This window comes from Schistocerca serialis, chromosome 3 (assembly GCF_023864345.2).
Source record: "Schistocerca serialis cubense isolate TAMUIC-IGC-003099 chromosome 3, iqSchSeri2.2, whole genome shotgun sequence".
NCBI classification, from domain to species: domain Eukaryota; kingdom Metazoa; phylum Arthropoda; class Insecta; order Orthoptera; family Acrididae; genus Schistocerca; species Schistocerca serialis.
The window spans coordinates 558,878,495-558,895,975 of NC_064640.1; the positions used below are offsets into that span (position 1 = coordinate 558,878,495).

At 43.0% G+C, this 17,481-nt stretch overlaps 1 protein-coding gene across 1 annotated transcript in view; it reads left to right on the forward strand.

The window, feature by feature from the left end:
• LOC126471015 (tachykinin-like peptides receptor 86C) overlaps positions 1-447 on the forward strand; it is a 130,662-nt gene extending 130,215 nt beyond the window's left edge. The window contains exon 3 of the mRNA XM_050099075.1: positions 309-447. Within this exon, the coding sequence (XP_049955032.1) occupies positions 309-447 (139 nt within the window). The remainder of the gene's footprint in view (positions 1-308) is intronic.
• Positions 448-17,481: the final 17,034 nt, after the last annotated feature.

Here is a 17,481-nt window from a genome sequence, read left to right on the forward strand (position 1 = left end):
CTTTAAAGCTGTGCGGATCAGCATAACGAAAAGGCGAGGGGTCTCGATCGTTTTGTGCACGACTGTACATAGCAATCATGCTGCCCACGTAATGTGAGTGTGTCTTCAAGGTTCATGGAGGTCATGCAGCAGCAATAATGTCAGTGAGTTGGACGTACGTGGGATTCATGTGGCCCACGTAGTATGGTGTGTGTCTGGGGATGTGTGTGTGTGTGTTGCAGGTATTAAGGTACATGACCTATACAATGTGTGTGTGCATTGCAGGTACATAGTTACTGCATTTCCGAAATGATATGTATGTGTCGCAGGTACATGGCGATCGTGAAGCCGCTGCAGCACCGCATGACGCGGCGGAGGGCCCTGCTGGCCCTACTGGCAGTGTGGATGGCCAGCGCCCTGCTAGCTGCTCCCTGTCTTGTCTTCTCCACCACCAACGTCCGCACGTAAGCCACACTAACCTCTTTGTTTATATAGAACCGTCTGACTTCTTCTGACTAGTATAAAATATCTACATCTACATGGATACTCTGCAAATCACATTTAAATATGACCAGACCACGAGGTATTCCATACCACATTAATTCATTGTGATCAAGAGCGTGCTGTAGAAATAAAACGGGGAATTATTTTTTTACAGACTTGTCTTCGAATAGTTTGTAGGATGTCTTAGTTGTATGTGAAGTATTACTCATAGCAGATGAACATTACAATAATAATAACATAGAGAAAAGACGTAATAAATAAAGTAGCTTCAATTGAAGCACAAAAAAATATTAGTGGGACAAAGAGAAAAACGCTAAGAATGGGATTACATGGTGAAGTGCTAAGGTTTACAGTACTGTGTCCCTGTGAAATATTGGATTTGACAGAAAATGATAAATGAACAACGGAACTAGCAGAAATAGGAGTAACAGCTGTATCAGGTAAACCTTTATAGGATCAAATTAGAAAGGTTGACAGTTGAAAGTCACTTTGAGTTAATAGTGGCCTAGTGGAAGATGTGAAAAAATACCAGTATAAATAGTTCCAAAACCCAGTAAGAATGTCCTCTGACAGACTATCATTAGAAGCATTTAACCTCCAAATATTTCGTAGACTGTCTTCATCGAATGTGAATTATTACTCACGAAAATTAGACATTATAATTATAAAAATAATAATAAATAAGAAAAAACATCAATGTGTGATCTTAATGCGACGCAATATTGTATTTAATTGGTCATTAAGGTTTATAGATGTGAAGTGGGAATTCAGATATGGTGATGTTTGATTTACTTTATACCGACCAGAAACTTAACAAACTCATGAGATATCCGAGCAGTGATGAATGTCAGTAAGATTAACTGCCAGGTATTGCTGCTGTATTAAACAGTTTACAATAAGAGCTACGTTTTTTGTCAGTCTGTACCGGCTGAAATAACGGTTCTACAAAGTTCAGCAGGTGCTTGTTTATTTTGTCTTGCAAAGAGCTTTAATTTTGTATGCGTATCACATATATAGCTGTAGTGCTTCGTGTACTTGTTATAATGGCCAATGTTTCGAAGTATTCGATAGCCGGGCATATTCAATTCACGCGCCCACAAAGGAACCAGGCCACGTATTTCCATTGGGACTTGACCATATCCTCACCTGCTATTTTGACAGACGTGTGTGGTGATAATTAACTCTGAACAGACACTTGACAGTTATAGCCGTCCGCAGCCCGAGCAGAGAACCACCTCCTCGCTTCTTACGTTTGGAAACTGAGAAAAACGTGCCAAGTGGCTAACCCCTCAACTGAGACTGGCGAGTGCGCTCACCTAACGTTATAGGTGAGATGTTGAGTTCAATAAGCTTTTAGTTCCAATTTCTCACTGTTTTCTCTAACATACAGTTAAAACGAAATGGGGATAGACCGTCACCTTGACGTTTTTATTTCCAATTTCTCGCTATTTTCTCTAACATACTGGTAAAACGAATTGGGGATAGACCGTCTCCTTGACGTACACCTGTTTTTATTTTGAAAGGCTGTAAATTTTACTTTACAGACTGTATCTTTATTTCACGGATTAGGTTTGCCAATTTAGACTTTACGCCAAATTCTTGAACTATTATACAGGGTGTTACAAAAAGGTACCGCCAAACTTTGAGGAAACATTCCTCACACACAAATAAAGAAAAGATGTTATGTGGACATGTGTCCGGAAACGCTTAATTTCCATGTTAGAGCTCATTTTAGTTTCGTCAGTATGTACTGTACTTCCTCGATTCACCTCCAGTTGGCCCAATTGAAGGAAGGTAATGTTGACTTCGGTGCTTGTGTTGACATGCGACTCATTGCTCTGCAGTACTAGCATCAAGCACATCAGTACGTAGCATCAACAGGTTAGTGTTCATCACGAACGTGGTTTTGCAGTCAGTGCAATGTTTACAAATGCGGAGTTGGCAGACGCCCATTTGATGTATGGATTAGTACGGGGCAATAGCCGTGAGACAGAGACAGATTTCCAGAACGAAGGTGTCCCGACAGGAAGACGTTCGAAGCAATTGATCGGCGTCTTAGGGAGCACGGAAAATTCCAGCCTGTGACTCGCGACTGGGGAAGACCTAGAACGACGAGGACACCTGCAATGGACGATGCAATTCTTCGTGCAGTTAACGATAACCATAATGTCAGCGTCAGAGAAGTTGCTGCTGCACAAGGTAACGTTGACCACGTCACTGTATGGAGAGTGCTACGGGAGAACCAGTTGTTTCCGTACCATGTACAGCGTGTGCAGGCACTATCAGCAGCTGATTGGCCTCCACGGGTACAGTTCTGCGAATGGTTCATCCAACAATGTGTCAATCCTCATTTCAGTGCAAATGTTCTCTTTACGGATGAGGCTTCATTCCAACGTGATCAAATTGTAAATTTTCACAGTCAACATGTGTGGGCTGACAAGAATCCGCACGCAATAGTGCAATCACGTCATCAACACAGATTTTCTGTGAACGTTTGGCCAGGCATTGTTGGTGATGTCTTGATTGGGCCCCATGTTCTTCCACCTACGCTCAATGGAGCACGTTATCATGATTTCATACGGGATACTCTACCTGTGCTGCTAGAACATGTGCCTTTACAAGTACGACACAACATGTGGTTCATGCACGATGGAGCTCCTGTACATTTCAGTCGAAGTGTTCGAACGCTTCTCAACAACAGATTCGGTGACCGGTGGATTGGTAGAGGCGGAGCAATTCCATGGCCTCCACGCTCTCCTGATCTCAACCCTCTTGACTTTCATTTATGGGGGCATTTGAAAGCTCTTGTCTACGCAACCCCAGTACCAAATGCAGAGACTCTTCGTGCTCGTATTGTGGACGGCTGTGATACAATACGCCATTGTCCAGGGCTGCATCAGCGCATCAGGGATTCCATGCGACGGAGGGTGGATGCATGTATCCTCGCTAACGGAGGACATTTTGAACATTTCTTGTAACAAAGTGTTTGAAGTCACGCTGGTACGTTCTGTTGCTGTGTGTTTCCATTCCATGATTAATATGATTTGAAGAGAAGTAATAAAATGAGCTCTAACATGGAAAGTAAGCGTTTCCGGACACATGTCCACATAACATATTTTCTTTCTTTGTGTGTGAGGAATGTTTCCTGAAAGTTTGGCCGTACCTTTTTGTAAAACCCTGTATTTATAGTTTCTCTGTTAAGAGAATCAAAAGCCTTTCTGAAATCCAGAAACATAACTACTTTGTTCTTCGAATTAAGTAACCTGTGGTGAATTACTGACTTGAGATTAAATATTTGTTCCGAGCATGACCTTCCTTTGCTAAAACCACCTTGATAATCACCTACACAATGTGATCAAAAGTATCCGGGCATGTCATGGGGAGCACATTTCGACCCACAGTACATGCTGCAACATTCGCGTGCTGGCCGGTTGTGGATGTCATCACATGGAGTAGGTATACACTATGTGATTAAAAGTATCCAGGCAGATGGCTGAAAATGACTTAAAAGTTCGTAGCATCCTCCTTCGGTAATGCTGGAGTTCAGTATGCTGTTGGCTCACCCTTAGCCTTGGTGACAGCTTCCAATCTCGCAGGCATACGTTCAATCAGGTGCTGGAAGGTATGGCAACCCATTCTTCACGGAGTGCTGCTCTGAGGAGAGGTATCGATGTCAGTCGATGAGGCCTGGCACGAAGTCGACGTTCCAAAACATCCCAAATGTGTTCTATAGGAGTCACGTCAGGACTCTGTGCAGCCCAGTCCATTACAGGGATAACACGAGCACGCCATAAAACTACCGCCTTCGAATTTTACCGTTAGCACTACATACGCTGGCAGATGACGTTCACCGGGCATTCGCCATACTCACACCCTGCCACCTGATCGCCACATTCTGTACCGCGATTCGTTGCTCCACACAACGTTTTTCCACTGTTCAATCGTCCACTTTTTACCCTTCATACACTAAGCGAGGCGTCGTTTGGCATTTACCGGCGTGATGTGTGGCTTCTCACCTCCCGCCTAACTGTCATAGTACTTGCAGTGGATCCTGATGCAGTTTGGAATTCCTGTGTGATGATCTGGATAGATATCTGCCTATTACACATCACGACCCTCTTCAAGTGTCGGCGGTCTCTGTCAGTCAATGGACGAGGTCAGCCTGTACGCTTTTGTGCTGTACGTGTCCCTTCATGTTTCCATTTCACTGTCACATCGGGGATATCTAGGAGTGTGGAAATGTCGCGTACAGACGTATGACACAAGAGACACTCAATCACGGGACCACGTTCGAAGTCCGCGAGTTTCATGGAGCATCCCATTCTGCTTTCTCACGATGTCTAATGACTACTGAGGTCGCTGATATGGAGTACTTGGCAGTAGGTGGCAGCACAATGCACCTAATATGAGATATGTATGTTTTTTGGGGTGTCAAATGGCTCTGAGCACAATGGGACTCAACTTCTGAGGTCATCAGTCCGCTAGAACTTAGAACTACTTAAACATAACTAACCTAAGGACATCACACACATCCATGCCCCGTAGCGATCGCGCGGTCCCAGACTGTAGCGCCTAGAACTGCTCGGCCACCCCGGCCGGCTTTTGGGGTGTCAGGATACTTTTGATCACACAGTTTAAATGATTGTCTAGTATGGTGTTTACTCTGCTTAATAAAATGTTGGAAAATATTTTATACGCTACTGACAGTAAAGAGATACGTCTGTAGTTGTTTACATTGTGTTTATTATGTTTTTTTGTGAAGTTTATGTATCACGGCAACTTTCCATTCCTCTGGGATTTTTTCTGTTTTCTAGACTTTTTAAAAGAGTAAATTAAGCTACTTGCTATATTTGGCAAGGATCACTTCAAAAGTTCAGCTGTAATACAATCTTCTCCGGTAGATTTGTTGTTTTTGAGGGTTCAAATTACTTCTTCAATTTCTTCTGTAGGTGGTAGTAAATAGTCTTCCAGATTTTCATTGATAGCTGAGTATTCCGATTTCTGACTTGGTTCAGGACAATTCAGAAGCTGATGAAAATATCTTGGTAGTATTCCACAATTTTCAGTATTGCTTTAACACAATTCTGCCGTTTTCATTTTTGAAACACACATATGGAGTTTGGTATCCCTTTAATTTCTACATCTACATCTACATCCATACTCCGCAAGCCACCTGACGGTGTGTGGTTGAGGGTACCTTGAGTACCCCTATCGGCTCTGAGCCTCTCTCTTGCAGAGTCCCCCACTGGAGTTTATCTATCATCTACGTAACGCTTTCGCGATTACTAAATGATCCTGTAACGAAGGGCGCTGCTATCCGTTGGATCTTCTCTATGTTTTCTATCAACCCTATCTGGTACGGATCCCACACTGGTGAGCATTATTCAAGCAGTGGGCGAACAAGTGTGCAGTAAACTACTTCCTTTGTTTTCGGTCTGCATTTCCTTAGGATTCTTCGATTGAATCTCAGTCTGGCATCTGCTTTACCGACGATCATCTTTATATGATCATTCCATTTTAAATGACTCCTAATGCCTACTCCCAGATAGTTTATGGAATTAACTGTTTCCAGTTGTTGACCTGCTATATTGTAGCTGAATGATAAAGGATCTTTCTTTCTATGTAGTCGCAGCACATTACACTTGTCTACATTGATATTCAGTTGCCGTTCCCTGCACCATGCGTCAATTCGTTGCAGATCCTCCTGCATTTCACTACAATTTTCCATTGTTACAACCTCTCGATACACTACAGCATCATCCGCCAAAAGCCTCAGTGAACTTCCAATGCTATCCACAAGGTCATTTCTATATATTCTGAATAGCAACGGTCCTACGACACTCCCCTGCGGCACACCTGAAATCAGTCTTACTTCGGAAGACTTCTCTCCACTGAGAATGACATACTGCATTCTGTTATCTAGGAACTACTCAATCCAATCATACAATTGGTCTGATAGACCATATGCTCTTACTTTGTCCATTAAACGACTGTGGGGAACTGTATCAAACGCCTTGCGGAAGTCAAGAAACACGGCATCTACCTGTGAACCCGTGTCTATGGCCCTCTGAGTCTCGTGGACGAATAGCGCCAGCTGGGTTTCACACGATCGTCTTTTTCGAAACCCATGCTGATTCCTACAGAGTAGATTTCTAGTCTCCAGAAAAGTCCTTATACTCGAACATAATACGTGTTCCAAAATTCTACAACTGATCGACGTTAGAGCTATAGGTCTATAGTTCTGCACATCTATTTGACGTCCCGTCTTGAAAACGGGGATGACCTGTGCTCTTTTCGAATCTTTTGGAACGCTACACTCTTCTAGAGACCTACGGTACACCGTTACAAGAAGGGGGGCAAGTTCCTTTGCGTACTCTGTGCAAAATCGAACTGCTATCCCACCAGGTCTAGCGGCCTTTCCTGTTGTGAGTGATTATAATTGTTTTTCTATCCATATGTCATCTGTTTCGATATCTACCATTTTTTCATCTGTGCGAAAATCTAGAGAAGGAACTACAGTGCAGTCTTCCTCTGTGAAACAGCTTTGGAAAAAGACATTTAGTATTTCGGCCTTTAGTCTGTGATCCTCTGTTTCAGTACCATTTTGATCACAGAGTGTCGGGACATTTTGTTTTGATTCACCTACCGCTTTGACAAGACCAATATTTCTTAGGATTTTCTGCCAAGTCAGTACATAGAAGTTTACTTTCGAATTAGTTGAACGCTTCTCGCATAGCCCTCCTCACACTACATTCCGCTTCGAGTAATTTTTGTTTCGTTGAACGCCTCTCGCATAGCCCTCCTCACACTACATTTCGCTTCGAGTAATTTTTGTTTGTCTGCAAGGCTTTAGCTATGTTTATGTTTGCTGTGAAGTTCCCTTTGTTTCCGTAGCAGTTTTCTAATTCGGATGTTGTACCACGGCTGAAATCACCGATGCTGTAACCGCTTTATGGTCGCTGAATCCCTGTTCTGCGTTAACTATTTCAAACAGTTCGGGTCTTTTTGTCAACAGTAGAAGGTCTAATATGTTATCGCCACGAGTCGGTTCTCTGTTTAACTGTTCAAGGTAGTTTCCAGATAATGCACTGGATTCTTAGTCCCTGCCACCCGTTATAAACGTTTGAATCTCCCAGTCTATATCAGGTAAATTAAAATCTCCACCCAAAACTATAACATTTTCAGGAAATCTACTAGAAATATTTTCCACATTTTTCTTCAGGTGAACCTGCCACAACAGCTGCTGACCCAGGGAGACTATAGAGACATCCGATTACCATGTTTGAGCCTGCTTTAACCGTGACCTTCACCCAAATTATTTCACATTTCGAATCTCCGTCAATTTCCTTCGATACTATTGCACTTCTTATCGCTATAAACACGCCTCCCCCTTCACTGTCCAGCCTGTCTCTGCGGTATACATTCCAATCTCAGTTTAGAATTTCATTACTGTTTACATCTGGCTTCAGCCAACTTTCCGTCCCTAGTACTATGTGGGCATTGTGACCGTTTATTAATGAGAGCAGTTCTGGAACCTTTCTATGCACGCTCCTGCAGTTTACTGTTACGACATTAATATTGCCATTCCCTGTTGCGTTTTGCCTATACTGCCTTATCGCGTCTCAGGAGGCGTCATGTCGGGCCTAGGGAGGGAATTCTGTAACCTAAAAAACCCACATGTGCACTCCACACGTACTCCGCTACCCTTGTAACCGCTTCCTGCGTGTAGTGCACGTCTGACCTTTTCAGGGGGACCCTACATTTCTCTACCCGATAGCGGTGGTCGAGAAATTTGCACCCCAGATCTCCGCAGAATCGTCTGAGCCTCTGGTTTAAGCCTTCCACTCGGCTCCAAACCAGAGGACCGCGATCGGTTCTGGGAGCGACAGTACAAATAGTTAGCTAGTTAGCTCAGATTCCACAGCGCGAGCGAGGCTTTCCACCTTCACCAACTCCGCCAGCCGCCTGAATGAACTGAGGATGACCTCTGAACCCAGACGGCAAGAGTCATTGGTGCCGACATGAGCAACAATTTGCAGTGGGGTGCACCCAGTGCTTTCTATCGCCACCAGCAGGGCATCCGCCACATCGCAGATGAGACCCCCCGGCAAACAGACAGAGTGAACACTGGCCTTCTAAGCCGACCTTTCCGCTATTTCCCTAAGGGGCTCCATCACCCGCCTAACATCGGAGCTCCCAATCACTAATAAACCCCCCCCCCCCTGTGCCTGCTCGGACCTTGCTGAAGGAGCGGCAACATGTGCACTCACATCTGAGCGCGCGATGCCACACGGCCAGCCTCCACATTGACCCTCCGCCTCGTGAGACGCGAACGCCTTTGAACCCACCACTCCCCTTGGGGAGAGGGTGGCTCAACCGCGCCCGGTACCCTCCAAGGTGTCTCGACAGCAGGAACCGTGGTGAAGCATGTAACAACACCTGGGGTGTACCATGCGACGCATCAGGCTCCCCACTGCCGCTACACTCCGAGGCAGCAGCCTGAAGACGGCTGACCGCGGCCATCAACACGTTCAGCTGTTCGCGAACAGTGGCCAGCTCCTCCTGCGTCCGTACACAGCAGTCACACATTCTATCCATCCTAAGAAATCAACAATTTACTGTAGAGAGTTAAGTATCAACTTTTAACTAGACTGCTAATTCACTAAAGGTGTCTGATAGCTGACTAAACTGTAGTTACTAGACACTTCTTGTTGGAAACAATGAAAATAAGCACCAACTGTCTCTGGACTGTATTCAAAACAAACACGAAATCTATGGAAACCTATTACTAGTACTCGAAAATTAAAGCCTCCTAAAAGCAAAAACACACGGAAAAAGAAGTGACAAGTAAGAAAAACACAGTTAATACTTAAAGTTACGTAGCTTGCTGCACAGGAGATGCGAAGCAGACGGCAGTTACGACGACTTGTTCTTAAAAGTTTGATCAAAGTCACGAGTACTATTTTTTTACAAACTTTTTGTCTATTTCCAAAAGTTTCTCCTTTCTAAGGCTTGTTTGGTATTTCTGATTAACCTGGCTGTTTCCTTTCATTGTTGTCTAAATTAATCATGATTTTCTGTTTTCTTGGAGAATTTCCATTTTTCCCATTTTTTAGCTCTCTCTGCTATGGCTTCTTCGCATACTTCATTCCACCATATTTTATTTTTATTTTTTATTGATCCAAATGTTTTCTATGCAGTATTATTAATTGCTTTGGATATTTCTTTCCAGTTGCCATTTTAGCCAGTATAATTTCGTCTTGATAGTTTTTAATTGATTCTTTTGTTGTAGTAAGTCTGTCTTTATTATTTTTATTAACCTATGTGATTTTCTTTGTTCTTTATTAGGTAGGAGTTTGACTTTAATTTTAGAGAGCTAAAGATCAGAATCAAATTTACCATCTCTTACTACTTTCAGATTCTTAATTTCCATTGCACTTTTTTGCGCAATAGCCTCATCTGGAATTCTCCTAATATTGGGTTGGGAGACATCGACGTTTTAGCTTTTCTTGGGAGTTTCCTATGGAAGGTTGACATTAATTTCAGGTGAGAGCCTTGGCACAAATTGATTAGCCTCATACCATTTACGTTGGTTCTTGTATGAGCTGGGTAGTGTCCTACCACATTTCTAAATGTCTTTTCTGTTCCTATTTGTGCACTGAAGTCGCCTAATAGTAATGTGGTGTTCATCTTCGGAATTTCAGATATTTCAGTTTCTAAAAGACCCCAGTATTCCTCTGTGTTTTGTGGATCTTTCCTGTTGTCTCCATTTATTGGTGCAAGGCAATTAACAAGTGCGTATATCTTATTTCTGCATGTAACTGATATGGAAGATACTCTCTCTGAGGCGGATTTAAATTCTGTTACATTTACTATTATACTTTTATGAACATAGAAAGCCGTACCCAATAATGGCATCTGATTCATAATTTTGATTGCTGGTTTGCCGTTCAAGATACTGTAGTTACAAGTACACTCAAGCGCCAAAGAAATTGGTATGGGCATGCGTTATCAAATGCAGAGATACGTAAACAGGCAGAATACGGCGCTCCGGTCGGCAACGCCTATATAAGACAAGTGTCTGGCGCAATTGTTAGATCCGTTACTGCTGCTAAAATGGCAGATTATCAAGATTTAAGAGAATTTGAACATGGTGTTATAGTCGGTGCACGAGCGATGAGATACTGCATCTTCGAGGTAGCGATTAAGTGGGGATTTTCCAGAACGACCATTTCACCAGTGTACCGTGAATATCGGGAATCCAGTAAAACATCAAATCTCCGACATCGCTGCGGCCGGTAAAAGATCCTGCAAGTACGGGGCCAACGATGCCTGAAGAGAATCGTTGAACGTGACAGAAGTGCAACCCTTCCGCAAATTGCTGCAGACTTCAATGCTGGGCCATCAACAAGTGTCATCGTGCGAACCATTCAACGAAACATCATCGATATGGGCTTTCGGAGCCGAAGGCCCAATCGTGTACGCTTGACCACAGCAAGACAAAAATGGCTCTGAGCACTATGGGACTTAACATCTGAGGTCATCAGTCCCCTAGAACTTAGAACTACTTAAACGTAACTAACCTAAGGACATCACACACATCCATGCCCGAGGCAGGATTCGAACCTGCGACCGTAGCGGTCGCGCGGTTCCAGACTGAAGCGCCTTTAACCGCGTGGCCACACTGACCGGCACAGTAAGACACTAACCTTTACGACTCGCCTGGTCCTGTCATCACCGACATTGGGCTGTTGACGACTGGAAACATGTTGCCTGGTCGGACGCGTCTGGTTTCAAATTGTATCGAGCGGATGGACGTGTACGGGTGTGGAGACAACCTCATGAACCCATGGATCATGCACGTCAGCAGGGGACTATAGAAGCTGGTGCAGGCTCTGTATTGGAGTGGGGCGTGTGCAGTTGGATAGGTAAAACGTACGTAAACATCCTATCTGATCGGCTGCATCCATTCATGTCCATTGTGTATTCCGTCGGACTTTGGCAATTTCAGCAGGACAGTGCGTCACCCCACACGTCCAGAATTGCCACAGAGTGGCTCCAAGAGCATTCTTCTGAGTTCAAACACTTCCGCTGGCCACCAAACTCCTCAGACATGAACATTATTGAGCGTATCTGGGATGCCTTGCTACATGCTGTTCACAAGAGATCTCCACCCCGTTGTACTTTTAAAGATTTGTGGGCAGATCTGCAGGATTCAAGGTGTCAGTTCCCTCGAGCAGTACTTCAGACGTTAGTCGAGTCCATGCCACGTCGTGTTGCGGCACTTCTGAGTGCTGACAGGGGCGCTACGCGATATTAGGCAGGTGTACCATTTTCTTTGGCTCTTCAGTGTATCTACTACATTTTCATCTGGGAACCTTGTTTCATGAACTGCTAATATTTGAATTGTGATCTCCTCTAAAAATATTTCTAGTTCTTTTTGTTTACCAGTCTTGATATGAATGGTTTCAAATTATGCAGAAATGACGTTGTCATTATTCGTCTACTAATTGTATGCCTGGTGATTGAATTAAAGGAAATGAAAACAATAAATTAATGAAAAAACTTATATGAAATTGTTTTTGGTTTTGTTTAGTACATCTGGATTCATAATGAAGTGCCAGTTTTCGGAAAAATTATCGGTTTTGTGTGGAATGCCTTGAAATTATTGCCAATGTGTGAAATCTTTAGCAGTGGTAACGACGTACGCTGTGACAAACCTTCCTTCGCACGTTGCTGTAGAGATTTCCGTGTTTAAAATGTTTCTACGATCGATACCATACAAGGAATTCAACAAACCTTCTCTAATACAAACATAAGAATAAATTATTAGAGTTAAAAATGAAATATAAGAAAATGAGGATTTAAAACCTTGTATTAGTATCGCTTACTGAATGTTACAATGCACAGATAGTATTGGGAACAGAAAGCTGGTTGAAGCCAGACGTCAGTGACAACGAAATCCTAGGTTTAGAATGGAATGTTTATCGTAAGGCTAGGTTAGTCGCCAACGATGGCGGCATGTTTATTGCAGTAAAAAATTCGATAAAATCTAGTGAGGTTATCACGGATTCCGAATGTGAATTAATCTGTGTGAAATTGATTATCAAAGAACGGTCAGAAATGGTGATCGGATGCTTTTATAGATCACCTTGATCAGGATCTGTAGTTGTAGACCGCTTGAGACAGTACTTTCACAATATCATTAGTAATTTTCCTGATCATGCCGTTGTAATAGGGGGTTACTTCAACTTGCCAGGTATAGATTGGGAGTGTTATGCCATCAAAACTGGTGCCAGAGACAGGGAATCGCGTGGCATTGTTCTGGATGTCTTGTCCGAAAATTACTTTGAGCAGATGGTTAGAGAACCAACTCGTGAGGGTAGCGTCTTAGACCTATGGCAACAAACAGACCTGAACTTATCGAATCAGTTAACGCAGTGATCATAAGGCTGTGACAGCATCTATGACGACGGGTCCTACAAGCAATGTTAGGAAAGCTTGGAAGATATATTTGTTCAGCAACGGTGACAGGATACGAATTTCAGATTATCTCAGCAGTCAGCATCAAATATTCGCTGATGAGGACGAAGATGTGGAGAATAAATGGAAAAAAATTCAAAGCCATCGTTCAATATGCCCTAGACAAGTATGTTCCGTATAAGGTTTTAAGGGATGGGAAAGATCCACCATGGTTTAATAGCCGTGTTAGAAAAGCGCTGCGTAAACAAAGAGCACTTCATCTCAGATTCAAAGAAGTAAAATCCTAGCTCACAAACAAAAGCTGAACGAAGCGAAAATGAGCGTAAGGAGAACAATGAGAGAGCGTTAAATGATTTTGAAAGTAAGACGTTGTCAACCGACCTGAGTAAAAACCTCAAGAGATTTTGGTCGTATGTAAACTCAGTAAGTCCGTCAAAATCGTCTATTCATTCTCTCAGCAACCACACCGGCACCGAAAGGGAAGATAACAGAGAGAAGGCCGAAATACTGAATTCTGTCTTCCGAAGTTGTTTTACTGCGAAAGATCGTAACACTGTCCCTCCTTTCAATCGTCGTCAGAACGTCGAAATGGCAGATAATTGAGATAACCGATCGCGGAACTGAAAAGCAGCTACAATCACTTAGTAGTGGAAAGGCTTCAGGGTCAGGTGAGATACCGATAAGATTCTATAAAGATTATGCGAAACAACTTGCTCCCCTTCTAGCAGTAATTTATCGTAGGTCGCTTGAGCAACGAATGGTACCTAATGACTGGAAAAAAACGCAGGTCACTCCCGTTTTTAAGGAAGGCCGTAAGACAGATCCACACAATTATAGACCTATATCGTTGACGTCAGGATGTTGTAGAATTAAGGAACATGGTTTATGTTCAAGAATTATGACGTTCTTGGAAAATGAACATCTCGTCTGCAAAAATAAACATGGATTCCGCAAACAGAGATACTGCGAAACTCAGCTCGCTCTGTTTCTACATGAGATTCCCAGCGCGGGGGACAACGGCGCTCCTTGATTTCAGTAAAGCATTTGACACCGTCCCGCATTGCCGTTTAATGAAAAAAAACAAAAAAAAACGAGCTGGCGGAGTATGGGAGCAGACCTGCGTTTGGATTCAAGACTGTCTTGCAGATAGATCTCAACACTTCGTTCTTAACGGTACTAAACGACAGATGTAAAGGTAATATCCGGAGTACCACAGGGAAATGTGATAAGACCGTTGCTGTTCACGATATATGTAAATGATCTAGTAGAAAGCGTCAGGTGCTCTTTAAGGCTACTCGCAGATGATGCAGTTGTTTATACCAACGTAGCAACGCCATAAGATAGTAAGGGACGGTTCTCAACTAGATGTTTGTAGACTATTGGTTAGTGCTCCCATTTTACGTGAGTGGTTGACAATGGAAGAGTAACCAATAACGTTGTTTGTTTGCACCACGACGGTTTCATTGATTTCAAGCATTGGTGCCCTGCTAGTGCAATATCTCGAGGAATGGTTAGCTGATGATTCTTCTTCTTTGTTCCAGCCAGTCAGGTGATTTTCTGCCCTTCTTAGAGCTGCAGGTGGGATATTACTGAGAGCAGGAAACCATAGGGTGTTTGTACTCCAAATACATCCATTAATAATTCTCATTTTCTGATTAAGTTGTACGTCTATGTTCTACAAGCGAGCACTATAGATTCAGGTCGAACAGCAGTACCCTGGCTGACGATCTTAAAACATGAGCATTAGCTACACATGAGATACCAGCATAATTTTGACGAATGTTGTTTCTCGTTTTGACTTCAGCCCTTACATCTTACAGATACTACCTGGAAGTTAGAGTTCTGTTTAGTTTTATTGCTAAGTAGTTTGATATACTGCACTACGACAGGACTTGGTCTCTGAATCAGACTTCTGGTTTGCAGTTTTCCTATCTGATGAGTTTAATTATCCTGCACATGAGCACAGGGTAGTGCTAAGAAAGCAACTGTGATAACATGAGGCCGAACTCTCTGAAAAGACCTGTCGCTAAAAGGAATTTCAAGAAGTACGGACGTTCTAATAACATCTAAATAATCATTATTGTCAGGTTTTGATAAGAGATTAGTATTCCACAGAGAATTATGTTTATTTTGCGTCATCGCTAACGTTTGAGGAATTAATACAATAAATATTAAATTTTTTCTAAATTTACAATAAGAGGTACGTTTTTTATCACACTATCTCTGCCACCCTACTTGTGCTAATTGTGCAACCGGATCTCGAAATATATAACCCAGTTACTTAAGCCAGTTTTTGTTCGCTGTGTATATCATATTAAAAACTCTCAAACCTTCATAATGAAACAGATTACAATCAATAGAGACGAAATTATGGTCAGTTTTGATGTGATCTCTCAGTTCACAAAAGGCCCTGTGAGAGATTCATTGAAGTTGTTATAGATTGCTTCCCTTCCGAGACTGAAATTGTTCCTCCAGACTTTGACGACCACTTACATCTGGTATAGTGATAAATTTTATGAACTGACTGGCGGAATAGCCATGGGTTTCCTATTGTCACCAGCGGTGGCTAATTTCTTTGTGGAGTACTTCGAAGAACATACGTTAAATTCAGCTCCTGTCCGTCCTGCTTACTTTTTTCATTACGTTTACGAAATCTTTATGATCTGGACTCATGGAATCGAAGGTCTTCACATGTTCAGTGATTATATGAATAGTATGCTCCGTAATATCAAGTTCACCGCTCAGATGCTTAGGGAAAGCGAAATACCACTTCTAGATATTCTACTTGACCGTAAATTAGATGGACAGCCAGGGCACCTGTTTACTGGAAGCCAACACATACTGGCCATATCTCAGTGAGCAAAGGTTTCACCAGCCAGCCCAAAAGCAGGCAGTTTTAAACACACTGATACATAGAGCTGAAAATAATTGTAAGAAGGAACATCTGGATTCCAGTATTAGATATCTAAGAACAGTATTCCGGAAGAAAAGGTTCAAATGGCTCTGAGCACTAGGTGACTTAACATCTTAGGTCATCAGTCCCCTAGAACTTAGAACTACTTAAACCTAACTAACCTAAGCACATCACACAAATCCATGCCCGAGGCAGGATTCGAACCTGCGACCGTAGCAGTCACGCGGTTCCGGATTGAAGCGACTAGAACCGCACGGCCACTTGGCCGGCCATTCCGGAAGAACGGCTTTATCGAATGAGATATTAACTTATCCATTTCTCAGAAATACAAACACAAAAATAGTGAGTCCTCACAAGGAGATAAGCCTATAGAAGTCCTCTCTTTCTTCGGTGCTACAACAAGTAAAATTAGCAGAGGACTGGGGAGACACGGTATTCAATCAATTTTACGACCATCCAAGAAAATTAAAGAGAAAGACAGCTTCAGCCTCGGTGGTTCAGGAATTTATAAAGTATGCAGTGAATGTGGCAGCAGTTACAGAACTTTCCGATCGACCGCGAAATGAAAACCACCGTGAAAATCAAAAGTGTTTTATTTGCTACAGTAGGCTACACCTTACAGCTACTTCTCTGCGTAGTCACTTCTCCGACTTAGACATCTGTCGTAGCGTTGTACCAACCTTCCAATACCTTCGTCATAGAAGGCAGCCGCCTATGTTTACCGTCAGTTCTCTACGTTCGCCTATAATTCGTTGTCTGTGCCAAAATTTTGTCTGTGCGGTTGGTCCCGGCGGAGGTTCGAGTCCTCCCTCGGGCATGGGTGTGTGTGTTTGTCCTTAGAATAATTTAGGTTAAGTAGTGTGTAAGCTTAGGGACTGATGACCTTAGCAGTTAAGTCCCATAAGATTTCACACACATTTCAACATTTCAAAACGTTGTCTTCATAGGCAGCGGTTCATGTGAGCAGATGATGAAACTCAGGACGAGCCAATTATGGGCTGTGTTGTGGGTGATCAAACACTTCCCATCTAAAACGTGCAAAAGCATCTTCATTGCCCTTGCAAAATGCAGCCGAGAACTGTCATCGAGAAGAAACGCATGACAGTTATGTTATGTGGGCCGCACGATGTCAGGCGAAATCTCTCACCAGGCCCTCATAGTTGGCGGGAGACACTACTTTCTAGCCACCTTTAGGTGTTCACTGTGCTCTCAGAATTGAAAAGAGCAACGTGCCACGGTTGACGGGCATACTAGAGACACTACCCAACACATCTGTGCAAAACGTCATCGCATTTTCACAGTGGTTTCCATTCCGCGACCGACTGGAACTTAACTTTCCGAATAGCCCTTTTATTATCCCATGCATCTACCTACTAGGAAGCAGTTGAGATCAGAATGTGGAACAACAATTGTAATCGGGGTAACGGCTGTACCCTTAATGGTGCATGCAAACGGGCGCTTCATACTGAAATAGAATAAAGAAATAAGCTGAGTCATCCACCATGTAACGAAATCAGCGCCGCTACCTATGTCCTTCAGTCATGGACATTAACATAATCTCTGGTAGCATATGGAAGTTCGTTGGCATCATGACGGCTTCT